We start from the raw sequence: 16,573 nt of genomic DNA, 5'->3' as shown, positions 1-16,573 counted from the left end.
CCAAAATTTGGAACCAACCAACATTGCCCTGCTAACAGTCATGCTGCTATGTGGTTGGCTAAGAACTCTACACATAGTGGCTTTAACCTTTTAAATAATGTTCCTATGTGGTTTTGTGCTGCGGTCAGGACGCCTTGCAGTGGCTGGAAGGCTACATGCCAGAGGACCTGATCATTGCAGAGCTGAAAGGCAGCTCCAACTCTCTGTGGACCATCAGTCCACCAAGCAGAAAGAACCTCATAAATATGTTGGATAGCGAGGACGATTTCCCCATCACTGTGTCCTGGTCTGTGCAAAGGTACATCTCATTTTGTCCATTCACCATATACTCTTGTATCTGCCAATGTAACAAGAAAGTGGAGGAATTATGACCTATAGTCAGTGAGCATCACAAAGTGAAACTAAAAAGGAGAAAAAGGGCATTCATGTCTCTCCCCCTCAATGCAATATAAAATCATAACACACATTATTTGACAATTTACCAGGTCTGTCCGAACATTACAAGACGCCTTAAAATCCAGTAACGCATACAATCAGTTGTCCTAAAAAAAGGTCCAGCAGTAGTATGAATTATCTCTCAGAATTATATTTCAATCATGAATTGAAGTTGTGAAAATAATTTGGTCGTGCAGGACTTTTTTGTTATGGGAGGCTGATACACAGACTGGTGTATGGCCAAATCAATTAATCATATACATGTAATAATCAATCAATATTTCAAGTAAAAAATGTATACTTACAAACTGCTGCAAATTCATGAGGTAAAAAATCCTTTGAACTCATTTCTGTATGTTTTTGCCCTTGTTGTAAGAAACCTTACTTTTGGCGCCAAGGCTGAAATAGCATCAGGAAAACTGGGGACAGTTCTTGACTCAGAGACAAAGAAGGAGCTCATTGCACTCCTAAATGGGACGACAAGCAACTCACACGTGTGAGTATATCCGCTGATTACTCTCTTCTTTTCACTTTTCCAATGTGATGTGATATATTCTTTAAATTATTATCATTAGTTTATTTATCAGGAACCATTTTTAACCTTTATACAGCTAATTTACATCTGTGGTCCAATGTCTGTGATGATAATCAAAAGCTGTCAGTCACCGACAACATACTTTCCTCCTTTCATTGACATGTCATTTAAATAAAGTTTTACCATACCATAATATAAAACCCGGAATCTGTCTTTTAACAAAGAAAAAATATAGTTTACTCTTATACTCCAAAATATTGAGAAACTAAGTAACATAATCGGTTTTCTGCTGCAGTAACAGCCTCTCTTCCTTTGCAGGATCCTAAAAGAAATCTTCCCTCGTTTTATTCGAGCGCCCAGTGACTCAGATGCCAAGCCTGTTTATCATCTTTTAGAAGGTGAACGTCTCCATCTTTATTACTGTATAGCTTGGACTGACTGTGACTTTTGGCATAGTTAATACTTGATTTGGTGACAGCAAAGGAAACTTAAGAGCCTCTATTTAAAATAAAATTCCACTATCAATAAATTGACAGCTTTTCTTAAAGGGCTCATAAGAATAGTGTTGAATCATCTTGTACATTTCTTTAAAGCCACTATGTTTAGACTAGCAGTATCAAAAATCAATGCATATCTACACATAATGGCTTTTACAATATGATTAAATATTGTCATTTTTTCTCAAAATGGATACATAATGTTTATTTATTAAGTAGAAGTCTGACATTATTTATATATTTCAATTACCTGAAATTCTTATTTATATTTAATTATACAATATATATATATATATATGTTAAGCTGCCTTGTTTACCAAAAATGATTTATTACATGGATATCATGGATGGGAGATAGGGTTTGATCTGAATTTTTATCAGTTTTATTCTGAATAAATTTAATTATTTTATCCTTTATCATTGTAGATGAAAAGATGTTAAACATAACCTTGACCTTGGAGCGAGCTCAGAAGGTTTCGGATCAGATCCAGGAATGGTGGGTCGTCAACCAGATGGAGCGCGGCCCGATATTAAAAAACAAGTTTGATACAGGCCTGGAGCTCTACGTATTCAGCGACCAAGTCAGCCCACCCAGTTTGGGCTTTCTGGCTGGATATGGGTATGTGGTGATACTTTGGGATTTAAAAGGAAAAAAAAGATTTGTCCTAGTTTGATATTTCAGTGAAATGTATGTTTTGCATTTTATTTATTATCCAAAGCTGTGCAACCAGTGGGTATCTAGGGGTCTAGTGATCATTCACCTTATTCGCATGGTGATTTGAGTTAACACGCGTTTTGAGAAACAATCGTTGAGGTAGACAAAATTTTAACTTAAAGTGTAACAAGCTAAAAAGGTTTAGGACCACTCATCTTAAGGATTGGCATGTATAAAGAACTTTTTTGGGGCATTTTAGGCCTTTAATTCCACAGGACGGTGACGATATGAAAGGGGAAATGACATGCAGCAAAGGGCCACAGGCCAGAGTAGAACCCGCAAAATTTTAAGCAAATAATCAGCCTCTTACTCTTTTAAACTTACAATCACATTGTTCTTTCAGCACACATGAATCACAGTAACAAGACTGGTTTGAAACATGTAGTGGCAACCGAACATGACTTTAGTTCCCAAGCAGATGAGTTGTTGATGGTGAGGAGAGTTAATAAATTGTGTTTGTTGAGGACTGATGACCTGCGCAAAATGTCCAGATGCTTTCATCCATGTTTAAAACCGTGGTGGTAAATCGGGCTTCATCTCACATAGACTGAGAGAAAATTCCAGAGTTTGACAAAGAATCTTGACACCCAGGTAAACTTACTGGACCTTTTCCAGTAAAGTAAGTCTTGTGATAACGATTAAACAAACTGCAATGACAACTGCACAAATTCCATCTGTGGATAAAGGCATGGGATGCAGCTAAAAGGCCATTGTGCAAACTACTATTTCACAGGTCAATAATAAACTTTTTAAGTTTCTGGTTAGAGGTGACAATATGGAATTTAGAAAATTAGTGAAATAAAAGAAAAAGTGGAGTACTTTTATAACCTTTTCTATCTTTAACTACAAGAGCTTATACAATACATGGACAGTATGTCTTATGTCTCCTGCATAAAGGACTAGTTAATAAGTTAGACTGGCACCCAAAAATCGAAATAGAAAAACCCTTTTCCCCAAAAAACCTTTTTTGTGCCGGGATCTATGAGAGAAGAGTCCAAAGGTATCTGCGCTAAAATTTTTACTAATGATGTGAGGGGCCCCCCGTGGATTAGATTTTGAGATGTCACTGTACTTCGTATCACCTTTTGGGGGGCAACTCGATACCCTGTAGTCATTGCAGTAAGAAGAAACATTTGAGAACACACTTGTCAAATTTCCTTTCTTTTCCCTGTTAGTATCATGGGTTGTTGCCTCTGTGGCGGTATCGGCAATTTTGTCGGGAGTTTTTCAGGGGGATTTCCCCACCACAGTCGGGGAGTTCCCCCGGGCCCCGCCCCTTAAAGGGCCCCCGCTTTTCCGGGTCCGAGAAAGGGGGAGCGGACCTGGGGGGGACATTATGCCAAATCATTTTCCTTTTACCGTCTCAGAGACTATTAAAAGTGGACCAGAAGAAAAATCAGTGAAACCATGGGGGAATGGACCAATGATGGAAAAACCCATTTAAAAGGAGACCTGTTGGTTTTGAGCAGCTAGTGGGTGGGCCCCCCTATGGGGGGAGCAAAAAGTCACCCCCCCCAAACCTGCCCCTTTTCAACTGAGCTCTGAGGGCACCCACACAAAACATTTGAGTTAAAGGTTTTTTTTACTATTTACTGATGAAAAACAACAATTGTAGCATATTTTAATTGAGGATTTTGATTTGCCGGGTGTTTTTCTTGCCAAACCGGGCCCAAATTTTGGCATCCAGGGGATAAAAAAAGCGGGGTGTCCAGTTGGGACTGCAAATCTTTAGGAAATTTTCCCAATTAAAAAAAAGTTTTATCCGAACAAAAGGTATTTTTAAAACGCCCAGCCCCCTAAACCTTTACATTTTCATGGTAGGGGAGGAATGGTTGCAACATTAATCTTTAAGGGCTTCCCACCAAAAAATAAATGCACAATAATGACCACATGAGCACAAAGTCATATTTTCCCCCCCAACTGTATGCGGGGCCTGTGGGACTGGCAATTGGGTCCTTTCCCATTTTGTAAAAGGGAAGTGGACCGGGAAAAAAGGCTGGTTCTGACCAAGAAACCTGAAAATACTTTTCTTTTTTTAAGTTCAGAGGCCACTTGGGAACCTCTTGAGAGACACAACAAAAAACAATTTTTACTTCCCTTTTTTTGGTTTGTATGCGAAAACTGTTTCAATTACTCAACTTTCTCAGGAAAGTTTTTTCACAGATAATAAGGGGGATTTTAATGTACAATATTAGGCTTTTGATGGATGTAAAAGAAAATGAGGCTGAAAAAATGGAACTTTAAATGGCATGAAATTTAAAGTGGTATTTCAACGGATGATCCCCCGTATATTTACTGCACGGGAAAAAAGTTTAAGGCTTATTAAGCGTAAATTTTTCTCGGGGGTTTTTTTTAAAAAAGATTGTTCAGTCCCCATGTTCAAATCTTACAGGTTTTGGGTAGGTTTTGAACAGCAGGGGCGTTTTGAATCGGGTAAAGGGGCGTAGGTGGTAGATTCCGCCCAAATCCTGTGAAATTGTTTTTAAATTCCCCTCATGGGCACTGTGGGCCTTTGTGATTCAGTCCAAAAAAAAAACAAATAGACACAAAAAAAAATTGACAGAAGGGCTGAAAACAAAGCCCTTTTTTCCAAAAATTGCTTAAGGGACATTGTCATGATAGAAAAATTATATTTTCCAATATATTTTATTACGTACTACAAGTTTAGGGGGACATCACGGTGAAAAAGAAAAGTGAATTACCCGTAGTTAAGGCATGTACGGTTATTAAGGGCGAGACTGCAAATAAAAACGGAAAGGTGTTATTTTGCTTTAACTGCTGCTTGTGGGAACTGATGTGCAAGAATAATCGTAACCATGTTTCAAAAGGACACCACCACAACCAAAACTAGCACTAACCAATATTTGAAATTATTTTAAATTTTTTAAATTAATTTTAAAATCAGTTTTTGGGCATAAAAGGGGAAGAAATAAGGAAAACCAAAAGGGGTGTAAGTAATGGAATTTTTAGTGTGGGGGTAAAAACAATAGGTTGAGTATTATTTTCAGGCATTTGCATGTGTGAGGGGTTGTAAAAAGGGGGGAAAGGAAAAATTTTAGAAAAAGAAAGGCAGCAAATAGGTTAAGAAATTGTAGAATGGTTTGTATAGATAGATAGATAGATAGATAGATAGATAGATAGATAGATAGATACTTTATTGAACCCCAAGGGGAAATTCAAAGTCTTAGTAGCTTAAAGACGTCACACACAACATACATATACATCATAAACAATATGATAAAATAACAAATCCACATGAATAAAATGGACAATAAAAGAAAAGATACTAAATAAAAGTTTCAACAGCCTAATTGTGGTACAACTAATAAGGGCCACTTGTAGCTAAATATATTTTTCCCTGAAGGCCTTCTAAAACGGACACCTCAGCTCTATTTGATATTATAGTAAAGTGGTGAACTGCAATACAAAGTCAGCTCACACATTGCCCGAACTAAAGAAGTCTTTCGTAAATACTGTACACATTAATTTAAGGAACACTTCGGGTAATAACCCACTCGAGGAACAGTTAAGCATTTTTATTTTCACCAATGGCAAAGTTTATGTACATATACTCAAGTCCAGTCTTGATCTTGCTAATGCACGGAAGCATCACAGATAATGAGAGGGCATTACAAAAGTAGCATGAATGTGTATGCATTAAATATCGCTTAACAGGAAGAGCATTAGCCTCATTAAAGCTAAATAGGTCTTGGGAGGCTACACAGTCATTACATGTCTGTCAGAGGCCATTTTGGGCTAGACGTCTGCAGCCGCTGTTCACTAAGATGGAAAATCTGTCCACTAACTCATTTTAGAAAATGCACAGAAACCATAAAATGCCACACAATGGAAATGTTTATTGATGCATGTGCAACATTTGGAGATATGCTTTTGAGGAATATACAAGAAGTGGGCAACAGCACAAATAAAACATTTTAACAATCCCTTTATCACCGTTAGTTACGTGGTATCCGAATAATTTTAATTAGCATGTAAATGATTTTGTCCCTAATAGAGCTTCTCACATTTACAGTATGAGCGATAAGCTAAATCAGAAATACACAACTTCAGCTTTGAAGAGGAAATAGGGAGAAATGCATTGAAAGCATTGCTGAATGGCCCCGTTTTCATGTTTTAGTCACTTTAATTTGAGGATAGAAATTGGAAATAAAGACAAAGCCATTTTAGTTTAAGGTCACACACACACACACGCGCGCGCGCACACACGCGCACACGGCTAAAAGCTGTACCATCAGGAATTGTATTTTTCTTTTAATTTTCTTAATAACTTGAATAACCACTAATCATAGCTTTGATTTATCATTGCATTATTCCACATGCATTTACAAACGGATTGCATATTGTTCCAGTAACATTTTTAACAGGCTGTAGGAATACTGAATAATTTAACTCTGTACAAATAAACACCTATACACTGACAAACTCATTTTTAGAGTATTTCTGATTACACCTATAGCACTCTTAAGACTCAGTGACAAGAGCAAAATTTACAGCTTCACAGAGACAAGATATAATAGAACATTTACATACAACAGGCTTCCATACATTATTGAACATTGAAGATTTTTCATTACACTGAAGATCCACCTCAAGGAAACACAAATTAAAAAGGCTGCTTAAACTTGGGTTGACTCCTCTGCAACCCCAACTGTTGTTTTTTAAGTAGCTTTTTTCTTCTTTCTTGCACAATAAAACAGCCGCACATCTGGGCTTCAGAGCTCAAAGAATTTGTCAAGGTTTTTAACTTGTACACAGAGGGTGTAGTGGTGGAGCAACACATGGATAGTGTCGGAACTCTGGAGGTTCCAGGCTAACACAGCCCTCCCTCATAATCATCCTCATCCTCTGCAGCAGCTGGCGCCCCACTAGCGCCACCTTGTGGAGCAGCAGCAGCAGCCTTCTTTTTCTTTCCTCCTCCTCCAGGTACCCTCAGGGAAATGGCTAGCTTGGCGTACTGTAAGGCAACGGGGAATAAAATGAGTCATCAGATCTCAGATTTTAAAGACCCTGAAAACATAATTTCTCAATCACCAGACAAAGATGCATGGATGGGCTTCTTCCTTCAGTTTTAGGTTCAGCTTTTATGCACCACATATCTGGAACAAAGTCCCAGAAAACTGCAGGTCCGCCACAACTCTGTTCTTTCAAATCAGGGCTGAAGACCTTTCTTTTGGATGCTGCCTTTCTTTAAATAATTGTTCATTTCTTATACTGCACTGTAACTTTTATTGTCAGATTTTATCTGTTTTTAAATGTTTTATTGCTCTACAATGTTTAATGTAAAGCACTTTGAATTGCCCAGTTGCTGAAATGTGCTTTACAAATAAAGCTACCTTGCCTTACTTGGATTGACATACTGTACATGAACACAGTTATTGACATACTGTACATGAACACAGTTGTTTAAGAACAACCCTGTTTGTGTTTTTTGTGTGTGAACTTGCTGGTCCTCCTGTAATTTTAATCCTGTCCGGAGCAACAACCTTTTATCTTAAAGTGAATCACTGAGTTTATTCCCCAGGAAGAGCAGCTTTTTGATAGCCTGATGCCAGCTGAATTTAGCCCCGCCCACAACATTTGAGGTTGGGAAGTTCGGTCCGACTTGATCCGTTGTGTAACTATGCTAATGACCAATCAAAATGTCAGGGCGGGCTTTATACAATGATGGACAGATGAGCAACATTAACGTAATCAACCACATCACCAAACAGTGCTTGGGTTGAATTAGTTTACAACAAAGACGGCTGCCGCTGGAAAATTGAGATGTGTAGATTTTGCCATTGTGACTGTTATAGAAGATATCAACAGCGCATTCATTTTAAAAAAGGGACAAAGAACCGCGATCAAGGCATTTGTCAATCGGAAAGATGTTTTTGCCGTCCTTCCTACAAGATTCGGCAAAGGCTCAACATACATCACATACTCCATTGCTCTGATTGGTTGTAAATCTATCCAATTGAGTGCAAAGGCATTTTCTTTCTTGGTTTGGTAGACGCACTGCCCATAATCACAGCCCACTGGAGCAGTATCAGACTCATATAGTCTGATATATAAATATATACATACATACACAACACATTCATTTGTAATTATAAGGTACTCACATCATTGTCCATGTACTTCAGTAAAGGTGAGTTGCACACACGGTAGACCTGGTCCTCATCCTGCTCGTCGTATCCCTGCAGTAGCGTCTCCATGGCAACGCTATCTTCGCTTCCACTATAGCCTGGCAAACTGGTGGTGACCAGGAGTTACTTCATGTAATGATGCTCAGTTTTAAGTGGCAGAAGCATTACACCATGAATGTGAGGTAATGTCAAAGGTAAACAATCTCCCAAGAGGGCCTTTGCATACGATCAACTTTTGACTAGAGGCAGAAAAGGTTTGACTGCAGGAAATCAGTTGTCAGCAGGGGGAGTTTTAATGCCTTGCCCAAAGAAACCTTGGCTCCTTGTAGTTCCAGTAGGCTACTGATTACAGAAATGAGAATGTGATAAAAACATACCTGTAACTTTCTCTGACACATTTATCAGCTGCAACAAAGTCCCCTCTGTGAAGATGAACCAGCACTTGAGCAGTTGTTTTCTAAAGAATGAAAAGCACAGAGCAACATGTATGATTAATATGCACTGAATACATCATAGGTTTTATTCTATTCTGATAAGTTTCCATTCATAGGAGGTCAGAGGTGAGGGTTAGGCTGCCGGGGTATACTGATTAACTGAGAGCAATCCAGGTTGCAAGTTGGAGTCACCACAACATCGCCTAACTGGTCAATTCAATGCTATCTGACCGTGGTAACATATTAAGTCTGAAAAAGGTGATAGGTAAATTAAAAAAAAAAAAGTTTGATAAGGTACATAGAGAATGTAATAACATAAAAACAACAGTAACCCACCTTGAAGCACATGGGGAAGTTCTCAATCTCTTTGTACATGTTCTTCTCTTTCTGCAGCGCACTGATGCTTCATCCAACCTGGTGAGAAAGACGAGGAAGCGAGGAATGATGAAGAGCAGGTACCCTAGTTTAACATTATTTATAGAGACAGCTTTGGGGCTGTTGTATCCATTTGTCACAGTGGCAGGTGAATATTTAAAACAGCTTTAACCCATTACTTTGTGGGAGAGACCTAAGTGAGTTTTCCGGAGAATAGATCGCTTTCAGTATTCTACATCAACATTTCAACAGGAAAGCTACAACCGGTCCTGCGTTTCATCAATAAAACACCACCTACAATTTGGCAGCGTTGGTGACTGTCCCCTCTACCTTAGCTTCATTTCCTTTACCTTCTTAGCCTGACCAGAAGTCTGGAGGCTTTCCCCAGCAGTTCAACGGCCTGACGCAGGCGGTCCTCATTCTACGGAGAGAAAACATGGATGTATATGAGCAAAAAGTAATAAAATCAACAATCCACATCAATTAAATGATTCATTCCAGTTTTGTTAGAAGATTCATTTCACCTCAAACACGCCAGCTGCCTTCTGATACAGGTCCACAGCTTTCTCTAGATTTAAAGGCTCTATCAGCCTGGGGAAGAATAAAAGAAGGTGTTTTTAGATGAACAAAAAGCTAAATCTTTTTTTTCTCCTAAGAGCTAGCCTGGCATTACACCCGTGTTCCCTTTTTAGTTGCAGGATTTTAATCAGAACTAAAAGGTACAGTGTCACATAATAAGACTAACAGCTAAGATTTGACATATTTAAGTTTCACCTAAGATCAAACTTCTTTAGTGGAGTTAAATAAGAAGATATTTTTTTACTTTCCAGCCCGGTCCAAAGCCATGGCGGCAGTGTCAGGAGTCCCGTTCTCCATGTACATCATACAGGCTTTCTCTATGTACTGAATGGCCTCTGGCATCTTCTTTTGTTCCTGTTGCAATATAAACACAACAGAGTTACAATCCTGCTGCAGATGGTTTACTTACATCTATTTGTTAATTACTTTAATGTTTAATCAGCAATCACCTTCATCATCATACCTGCCTGTTCAATAGCCCTGAGAAATAAAAAGGAAGGGAGTTTGAATAAAATGTTATTTTGTGTTTGTTCGCTGCTGACTTAACACTGGGGCAACACAAGATACTTACTTTGCAGCATGAAAAAGCCTGTAGGACAAGTTAAGGAAATTACAAAGACAGACAGCAGTATAATGTCATGCAACTGGGGCCAGACTACAGAGAGGATACGTCTTGTTTTCTGTGTGATATTCAGCTTCCTTGAGGTAAGCATCTTTCGCTTGCTCATACTGCTTCGCATTCTTGAAGCACACAGCTAAATAACACATAGACAGTTAGACGTTAAAAATGTGGGCTATTTGTGAAATGACTTCGTATTAAAGAAGAACATTAATTGTACGTTACCTGCTTTGGCGTATTCTGACGCAGCACTGTCAAAATCAGGCTTCCACTTTGTCAGACCTGTCTTTAAGCTACAAAAACATCATAATTATGAGCAAACTATAAACGGCTGCATGATCATGCTTTTGAAATTACAGAATAATGCAAAAGTGTGGCCCATCTTTGTATAATAAATCCATTTATTATAAACTGACGATGCCAAAATAATGTCATTTATGTCGCATTAGCCCTGGTGAAAATGCCACAGTGGCCTTTGCAGCTAACGTTAGCTAGCATCATAGTAAAACCCACTGCTGCTTAAGGAAAGAAACGAGATTATTTATCGTAACTCACCATTTTTCTGCTTTAGCTATGTGCTCATGAGCTTCGTTTATTTTTTGAGCAGCCATTATGTTAATTGACTTGATGAGGTATAACGAATTTGTTATCAACAAATAGCAGTGGGTGATGTTTCGTCGATGTTAGGATTACTGAACTCCTTCTCGGGTGGAACGTCATCCGATGTCGCAGGCTACGGGTGCCGCCAAAGACAAAGTACACCACGAATGCGAAACAATAATGGCTGCAGTGAATTGTGTTTATTTTATAATAATATAAAAATATATAAATATAATAATTATTGTAAAACCTAATTATTAACTATGTGGCAGAATCACGGCACCGTTTTCAAGACAAGGCAAGTAGAACTGCTGCTGCCTCACTGGCTGCTGGCCAGTGGTGGAAGAAGTACAAAAGTAGAAATACTACAGCGTTATTATACTTTGTTACAAGTAAAAGTCCTGCATTCAAAACTTACTCAAGTAAAAGTATTAGCATCACCACATATACATTGCGTTAATGTTGTAGCTGGTAAAGCTAGATCTAATTTTAACTTTCTTTATTGCTGGGTAATAGTAAATCAAAATATGTTAGTTAATTTTTATTTTGTAGTAACCAGTAACATTAACTAAAACTGCCAAATAAATCTAGCGCAGTAAAAAGTACAATATAGATATATAGATATTTCAGTAGGCTACAGAAAAACTGCACATTGCACAAAGTGAAAAAAGTGGTACACTGGCTCGTGATAATAAACAAAAAGGTAATTGCTGTGCCACAATTCCATATTAATTCCTAGCAGGTTTTGAGTATGAAGTGTGTCGAAAGGTTACAAAGTCAGCATGCAGACTAAAAAAGTGGGCTATTGATTTATATTATCCTCCCACAACCCAACCCACAAAGGAAATGAATGACCTGCCGACTGCTGAACACTTTACAAAACAAAAAAATAAATATAATTTGTTTTGAAACATTTTTTTTGCTGAAGGCTATTGGCAGTGGCATTCGTAAGTCACAGTTTAATTTCCTGATAGTATAAAACAGTTGAGCATGTTGACTTCTTCTTTACTAACTTAAAAAACACTAAGAAAGATATGCATAACCTATATAGGTCTACTGTATGTTGTATAGTATGTAGTCAAGAATTGAAGTGTTGATTGATACGCAGCTGTTGAATATCAGATGTTTTTCTATTTGGGTGGGGGGCCAGGGGATTTCTGCTGGCTATGGCATATACACTAACGGCCAAATATCAAGGGTCTATTATGAAAATATTTAAAAGTAAAGTAAGTAATATGTAAAAATATTGTTCTAAATTCACTACAAACCACATAAATTAAAAAAAAGAAAAAGCACAATTTAGAAAATGATATTATTATTTGTATTTTTTGTTGAAATTAAATATTATATTGTAATGACGTGACGGAAGCGGAAGTGTGTTGTAATATGGTTAATGACGTCATGACGGCTCTGGTCTCTAATGGCTGAATAACAACAACGGTCGGCGAGTGACAAACTTTCACGAACTTCTACTGAGACGAAAAGAAAGTTGTAAATAGAAAATTGTTTTGAGAGTATACGAGTTTAGGCGCGTTTGTCTGTCATTCTTGTAAGTACAAATGTGGAATTACTGATGGATTCTAGATATGACATACAACGGAGGGCCGCCGGTGGTGGCGGGGGCTCAGCGAACTCTTCCCCCGCTCTAGGGGCTCAGTCGCGCCGCAGGAAGATGCCTCCCAGACCCGCTGATTTTAAACTTCAAATTATCATTATTGGCTCCCGTGGTGTTGGTAAAACGAGCATTATGGAGAGATTTACCGACGACACTTTCTGCGAAGCTTGCAAGTCGACTGTAGGTGAGGACAAGAGGCGTTTGCGGGAATTGTTTTTGTCAAGTTTTTATTGACAGCATTTATCTGGGCTCTGTCTACTTACTGGATGGTATACACTTAAACAGCCATGTGCTGGACATTATTAAGATATTTTCGTCTGTGTAATGGACTGAACAGACCTTACACTACTGGCTGTAGCTAGCTACTGTAACTTAAAAGCTAACATTACCTACAACAATGTTCTAACGTTAGCTAGCTAACAAAACTGTCTTAGCTATTAAACTAACGTTATGTTGCAATAAAGCAACCAACGTCAGACAAACACGCTTGAGGGTTGAAATAGTGTTTTGGGTGGTTGTTGCAATTTTTAGGTTGTTAGACGGGATGTCTAGTACGGATGTTAGCCCATTACAGCAAGGAAGAGATTTGTTACTTGGACAGCATCTTCAGCTGTCCAGTAATTAGTTAGTTAATTAGTTAACTTAATTTGCAAATGGTAAATTCTTCTTGTACCATCGAGTGTCATCATTGAATGCAATCTCCATTTCTGAACCGATATTTTCATATTTCTATATTAAGAGCTGACACATTTATATATATATATATATATATATATATATATATATATATATATATATATAAAATCACCATTCAGCTGAGGGATTTTTATTTAAATTGAAAACCAAAAAGCTACATAAGTGGAAATGGTTAAACAGTCCTGTGACCCAAACAACAGTGTGTCATAGTGTCCAATCCCAAAATAGACACACAAGCAGCTGCTATGGCCAAGCTCCATTTTGTGCCATATCATTCATGTCACACAGCTTGTCACTAATATTGTTTTTCTTAATTACAGATATACCATAAATAAAAATAGAATTTAACCAGACAGACACCCATAATGCAAAGTAGGGAAGTCAATGTTTTTTTTTCCATGTAGCTTGTTTTGAAACAAGAATGTGTGGTACTGATTTCCCCTCATAGGAGTTGACTTCAAAATCAAGACAGTAGAGCTTAGAGGGAAGAAGATCAGACTACAGATATGGTGAGTAATAGAACAGAAGTCTATGGTTCCTTTACTCCTCTGCGTGGTGCATTTCCTGTGTCTGTCCGTCACCCTACTGGCTGCTCTAACAAAAACTACTGGTGGCTTACTGATGCCTCTCAGCTTTGTACAGTAGGTAATGCATGTGCCAAAAAAATACTTCTTAAAAATGCCATTATTGCATGTTTTGTCAACATTAACATGCCATGAGGTATTTTTTATCCAAAGCTCTATATGAAAAACCTGTGGCTGAAGTGGGAATATAACTTTTAGCTTCATGTAGAGCACACATGATTATGCATACTCACCGTGTTGTTGGCTAAAGTTGGCAGTACCTTTTAGTTTTGGTTACATCAGTTACTGTTGTTGAATTTGTTCCAGTAATTTGGTTGAATGACATACAAAAATACACACATGTAAAAACACACAGAAAACACACACATTTGTTTAATTGCACTTTTTATTATAATACAATGTTCAAAAGTAAAACTAAGGCAGAACACTTAACCTTATTCATACCTTGGTAGTGGCATGTGTGACTTTGTTGCGCAATTCAATCAGTGCAATTATTATTGCGAGTGGAAAGCCACTGTAGCAGATGCCACTGGTTTGTCAGGGCAGTGTGAACCTCTGTGTGTGATATGCCCTCCTGATGAAGCTCCTTGCTGGCAGTTATAATGGCATGTCAACATCGTCTTATGTGTATGCGTATACCCAAATTAGAAAATGTACGTAGTAGTATTTTTTTTATTTTATAAACTACACCTACATTTGAAGTGATCTCTTTTGGCCTTTATAATAGTAGCAATTTTATTTAAATTTTTATTATCTGATTTTCCGGAAAATTGGCTTGCAATAATACTGATAAAAAGATGCACTAAGAAAAAATATCATATTTTGTTCTTTTGTTTTTGTTCCCTCATTTATCAGTTAGTGATGCATGTTTGATACTTCAAATATTGTTGGTGAACAGTGAATTGTATAGCAGCTAGCCACTGGAGACATGCAGGGTTATTGTAGTTTTAACAATCAGACCAACTTGTTCTATTGCTCAAACAGATAACCACTCTATTTCCGAGGTTTGATTATGCCTGTACTTGTGTCCTGTGACTTTAACTAGACCATAATTACATTTTTAAAAACATCTACTGTTTTTGTCCAGCCATTGAAAAACTGATTGACATGCCACAAATTACATTTAGGGAATATTTCGTACTAACTGACTATATAACTCCACCCGCCTACCTTAACATCACATGTATCCTTCACCACGTCCCGTTTTTTCCCCGTTCCTCTGCCCACCATGCTACCTGTCCTGTCCGTTGAAGATGATCGTCCTCATTGTGTCTTGTCTTTCACGTTGAACTGCTCACATCAAGCTCCATCATTGCTACGCCTGGCCTTACCTAACCCTGCCATTGTGCTGCTGTGTCTCTGTCCGCTCTTCTGCTCATATGCCTGACTGTGACTCACAATGGGAACAGGGAGAGACTAGCTGGCTGAAGGTACAGTAACACTGCACTGTGAGTGCAGCTTAATCTGCTTATCATGCTGCTCACCCAGCCTCCGATGATCTGCTGAATCATAACATAACCTGAAATGAATCCATACATGCATTTGAAAATATCTTTGCACCTTTTACATTTTTAAGAAGAAGAGTTAATTTCCAAAATGCTTTATATTTAGTTTGGTTTAATTTCAAGTGCTGTAGCTTCTTATTGATCAACCTATAAGAGCTGCTATTGCTTTAAAACTCTAATTTTCATTTTGAGTTAATGGCAACACTGGATTTAAAAGCATTATATAAACACAACAAATGGTAATGGTAAACACACTATAATGTAGTTGTGTGTGTAGTATTTCTAACAATTATAAAGTCTCTTCTGAAGACATATTTGACATTATAACAGCTGTTTTTGTTGTTGTTTTTTCTACTGTATTGTCTTTTATTATTGGTTTATACACCAGCCTCCACTTGCCACAGGAAGAGTTCTTGTTGTTGACAAATGCATGAATAAAACACTTGCTTATAATTAGTTATTATTGTATATTATGTATACTTATTACTTATTATGTGCAAACATTATGAGTAGTTGGAAACCATATATTGCTTATAATGCTTAACGGGAAGGGGTGTAAAACTTTAGTGTTACAGAGTTGACAATCATTTCCTCAAATTGTAGATATCTAAGTTTTTAACAAAACTCTTCTGTTTGTTGTGTTTTAGCTAGATACCAGATAATAATGTGGATACCAGATTTAACCCACACAAAGTGGGATTCTGTGTTTTAAAATCAATGCTGTACATACTAACTAAAGACAACTAATGACACATTGGTTATGACTTGTCATAAAACTGATTCTTCCTCCCCCCATTTTGTTGTCCGTCTTAGTTTTTTTTTTGTGAAACTTCTTCCTATTCTTCATAGTCATTTTTAATAAATAAAAAGTACCTGTGATCAAAACAGTCAATCAGCTGTTTGGTATTCAGAGAAGTCTTGGTGACCCTGCAGACTTTTAATTATATAGGGTTTCATTCATGTCATCCAGGGACACTGCTGGCCAGGAGAGGTTTAACAGCATCACATCAGCCTATTACAGAGGCGCCAAGGGAATAGTGCTTGTGTATGATATCACAAAGCAGGAGACCTTTGACGACCTGCCAAAATGGATGAAAATGATAGACAAGGTAAACTAACTGACATGATTTTTTGTCCTTCGGGGTGTGCTTCTGCCATTATTATACACCAGACATGTCAGAAAGTGTGTTATAACTTTTGAACTTTTCTCTTGTGACAAAACAATTTCTTGGATT

At 37.7% G+C, this 16,573-nt stretch overlaps 3 protein-coding genes across 5 annotated transcripts in view; 2 read left to right on the top strand and 1 right to left on the bottom strand.

Moving 5' to 3' along the window:
- The window catches only part of piezo2b (piezo-type mechanosensitive ion channel component 2b), an 81,756-nt gene extending 78,293 nt beyond the window's left edge, over positions 1-3,463 (top strand). Inside the window, exons 50-54 of the mRNA XM_032531833.1 lie at positions 129-298; positions 812-931; positions 1,289-1,368; positions 1,894-2,086; positions 3,358-3,463. Of these exons, the coding sequence (XP_032387724.1) occupies positions 129-298; positions 812-931; positions 1,289-1,368; positions 1,894-2,086; positions 3,358-3,463 (669 nt within the window). The remainder of the gene's footprint in view (positions 1-128; positions 299-811; positions 932-1,288; positions 1,369-1,893; positions 2,087-3,357) is intronic.
- A 2,240-nt stretch (positions 3,464-5,703) lies between these two features.
- Positions 5,704-11,117, bottom strand: napgb (N-ethylmaleimide-sensitive factor attachment protein, gamma b). The gene is given in 13 exon segments (XM_032532056.1): positions 5,704-7,157; positions 8,308-8,437; positions 8,709-8,788; positions 9,102-9,166; positions 9,169-9,179; positions 9,491-9,561; positions 9,665-9,731; positions 9,964-10,073; positions 10,169-10,199; positions 10,291-10,308; positions 10,390-10,474; positions 10,564-10,631; positions 10,894-11,117. Coding segments are annotated over 13 exon segments (936 nt in total). The 5' UTR covers positions 10,950-11,117; the 3' UTR covers positions 5,704-7,013.
- Positions 11,118-12,319: 1,202 nt separating this feature from the next.
- LOC116699416 (ras-related protein Rab-12) overlaps positions 12,320-16,573 on the top strand; it is a 49,193-nt gene continuing 44,939 nt past the window's right edge. For 2 of the 3 annotated variants that reach the window (XR_004334426.1, XM_032531961.1), the window contains exons 1-3: positions 12,320-12,737; positions 13,698-13,758; positions 16,309-16,447. Coding sequence is in view for 1 of the 3 variants with exons in the window: in XM_032531961.1 (XP_032387852.1) it covers positions 12,512-12,737; positions 13,698-13,758; positions 16,309-16,447 (426 nt within the window). In the remaining 2 variants the exon portion in view is untranslated. Of the gene's footprint in view, positions 12,738-13,697; positions 13,759-16,308; positions 16,448-16,573 lie in introns of those variants that run through there. The other variant, XM_032531960.1, reaches the window with a different exon arrangement.

This window comes from Etheostoma spectabile, chromosome 12 (assembly GCF_008692095.1).
Source record: "Etheostoma spectabile isolate EspeVRDwgs_2016 chromosome 12, UIUC_Espe_1.0, whole genome shotgun sequence".
In the NCBI taxonomy this organism is placed as follows: domain Eukaryota; kingdom Metazoa; phylum Chordata; class Actinopteri; order Perciformes; family Percidae; genus Etheostoma; species Etheostoma spectabile.
Note: the sequence above shows the minus strand (reverse complement) of the source record. Positions and strands in the feature narration are given on the sequence as shown.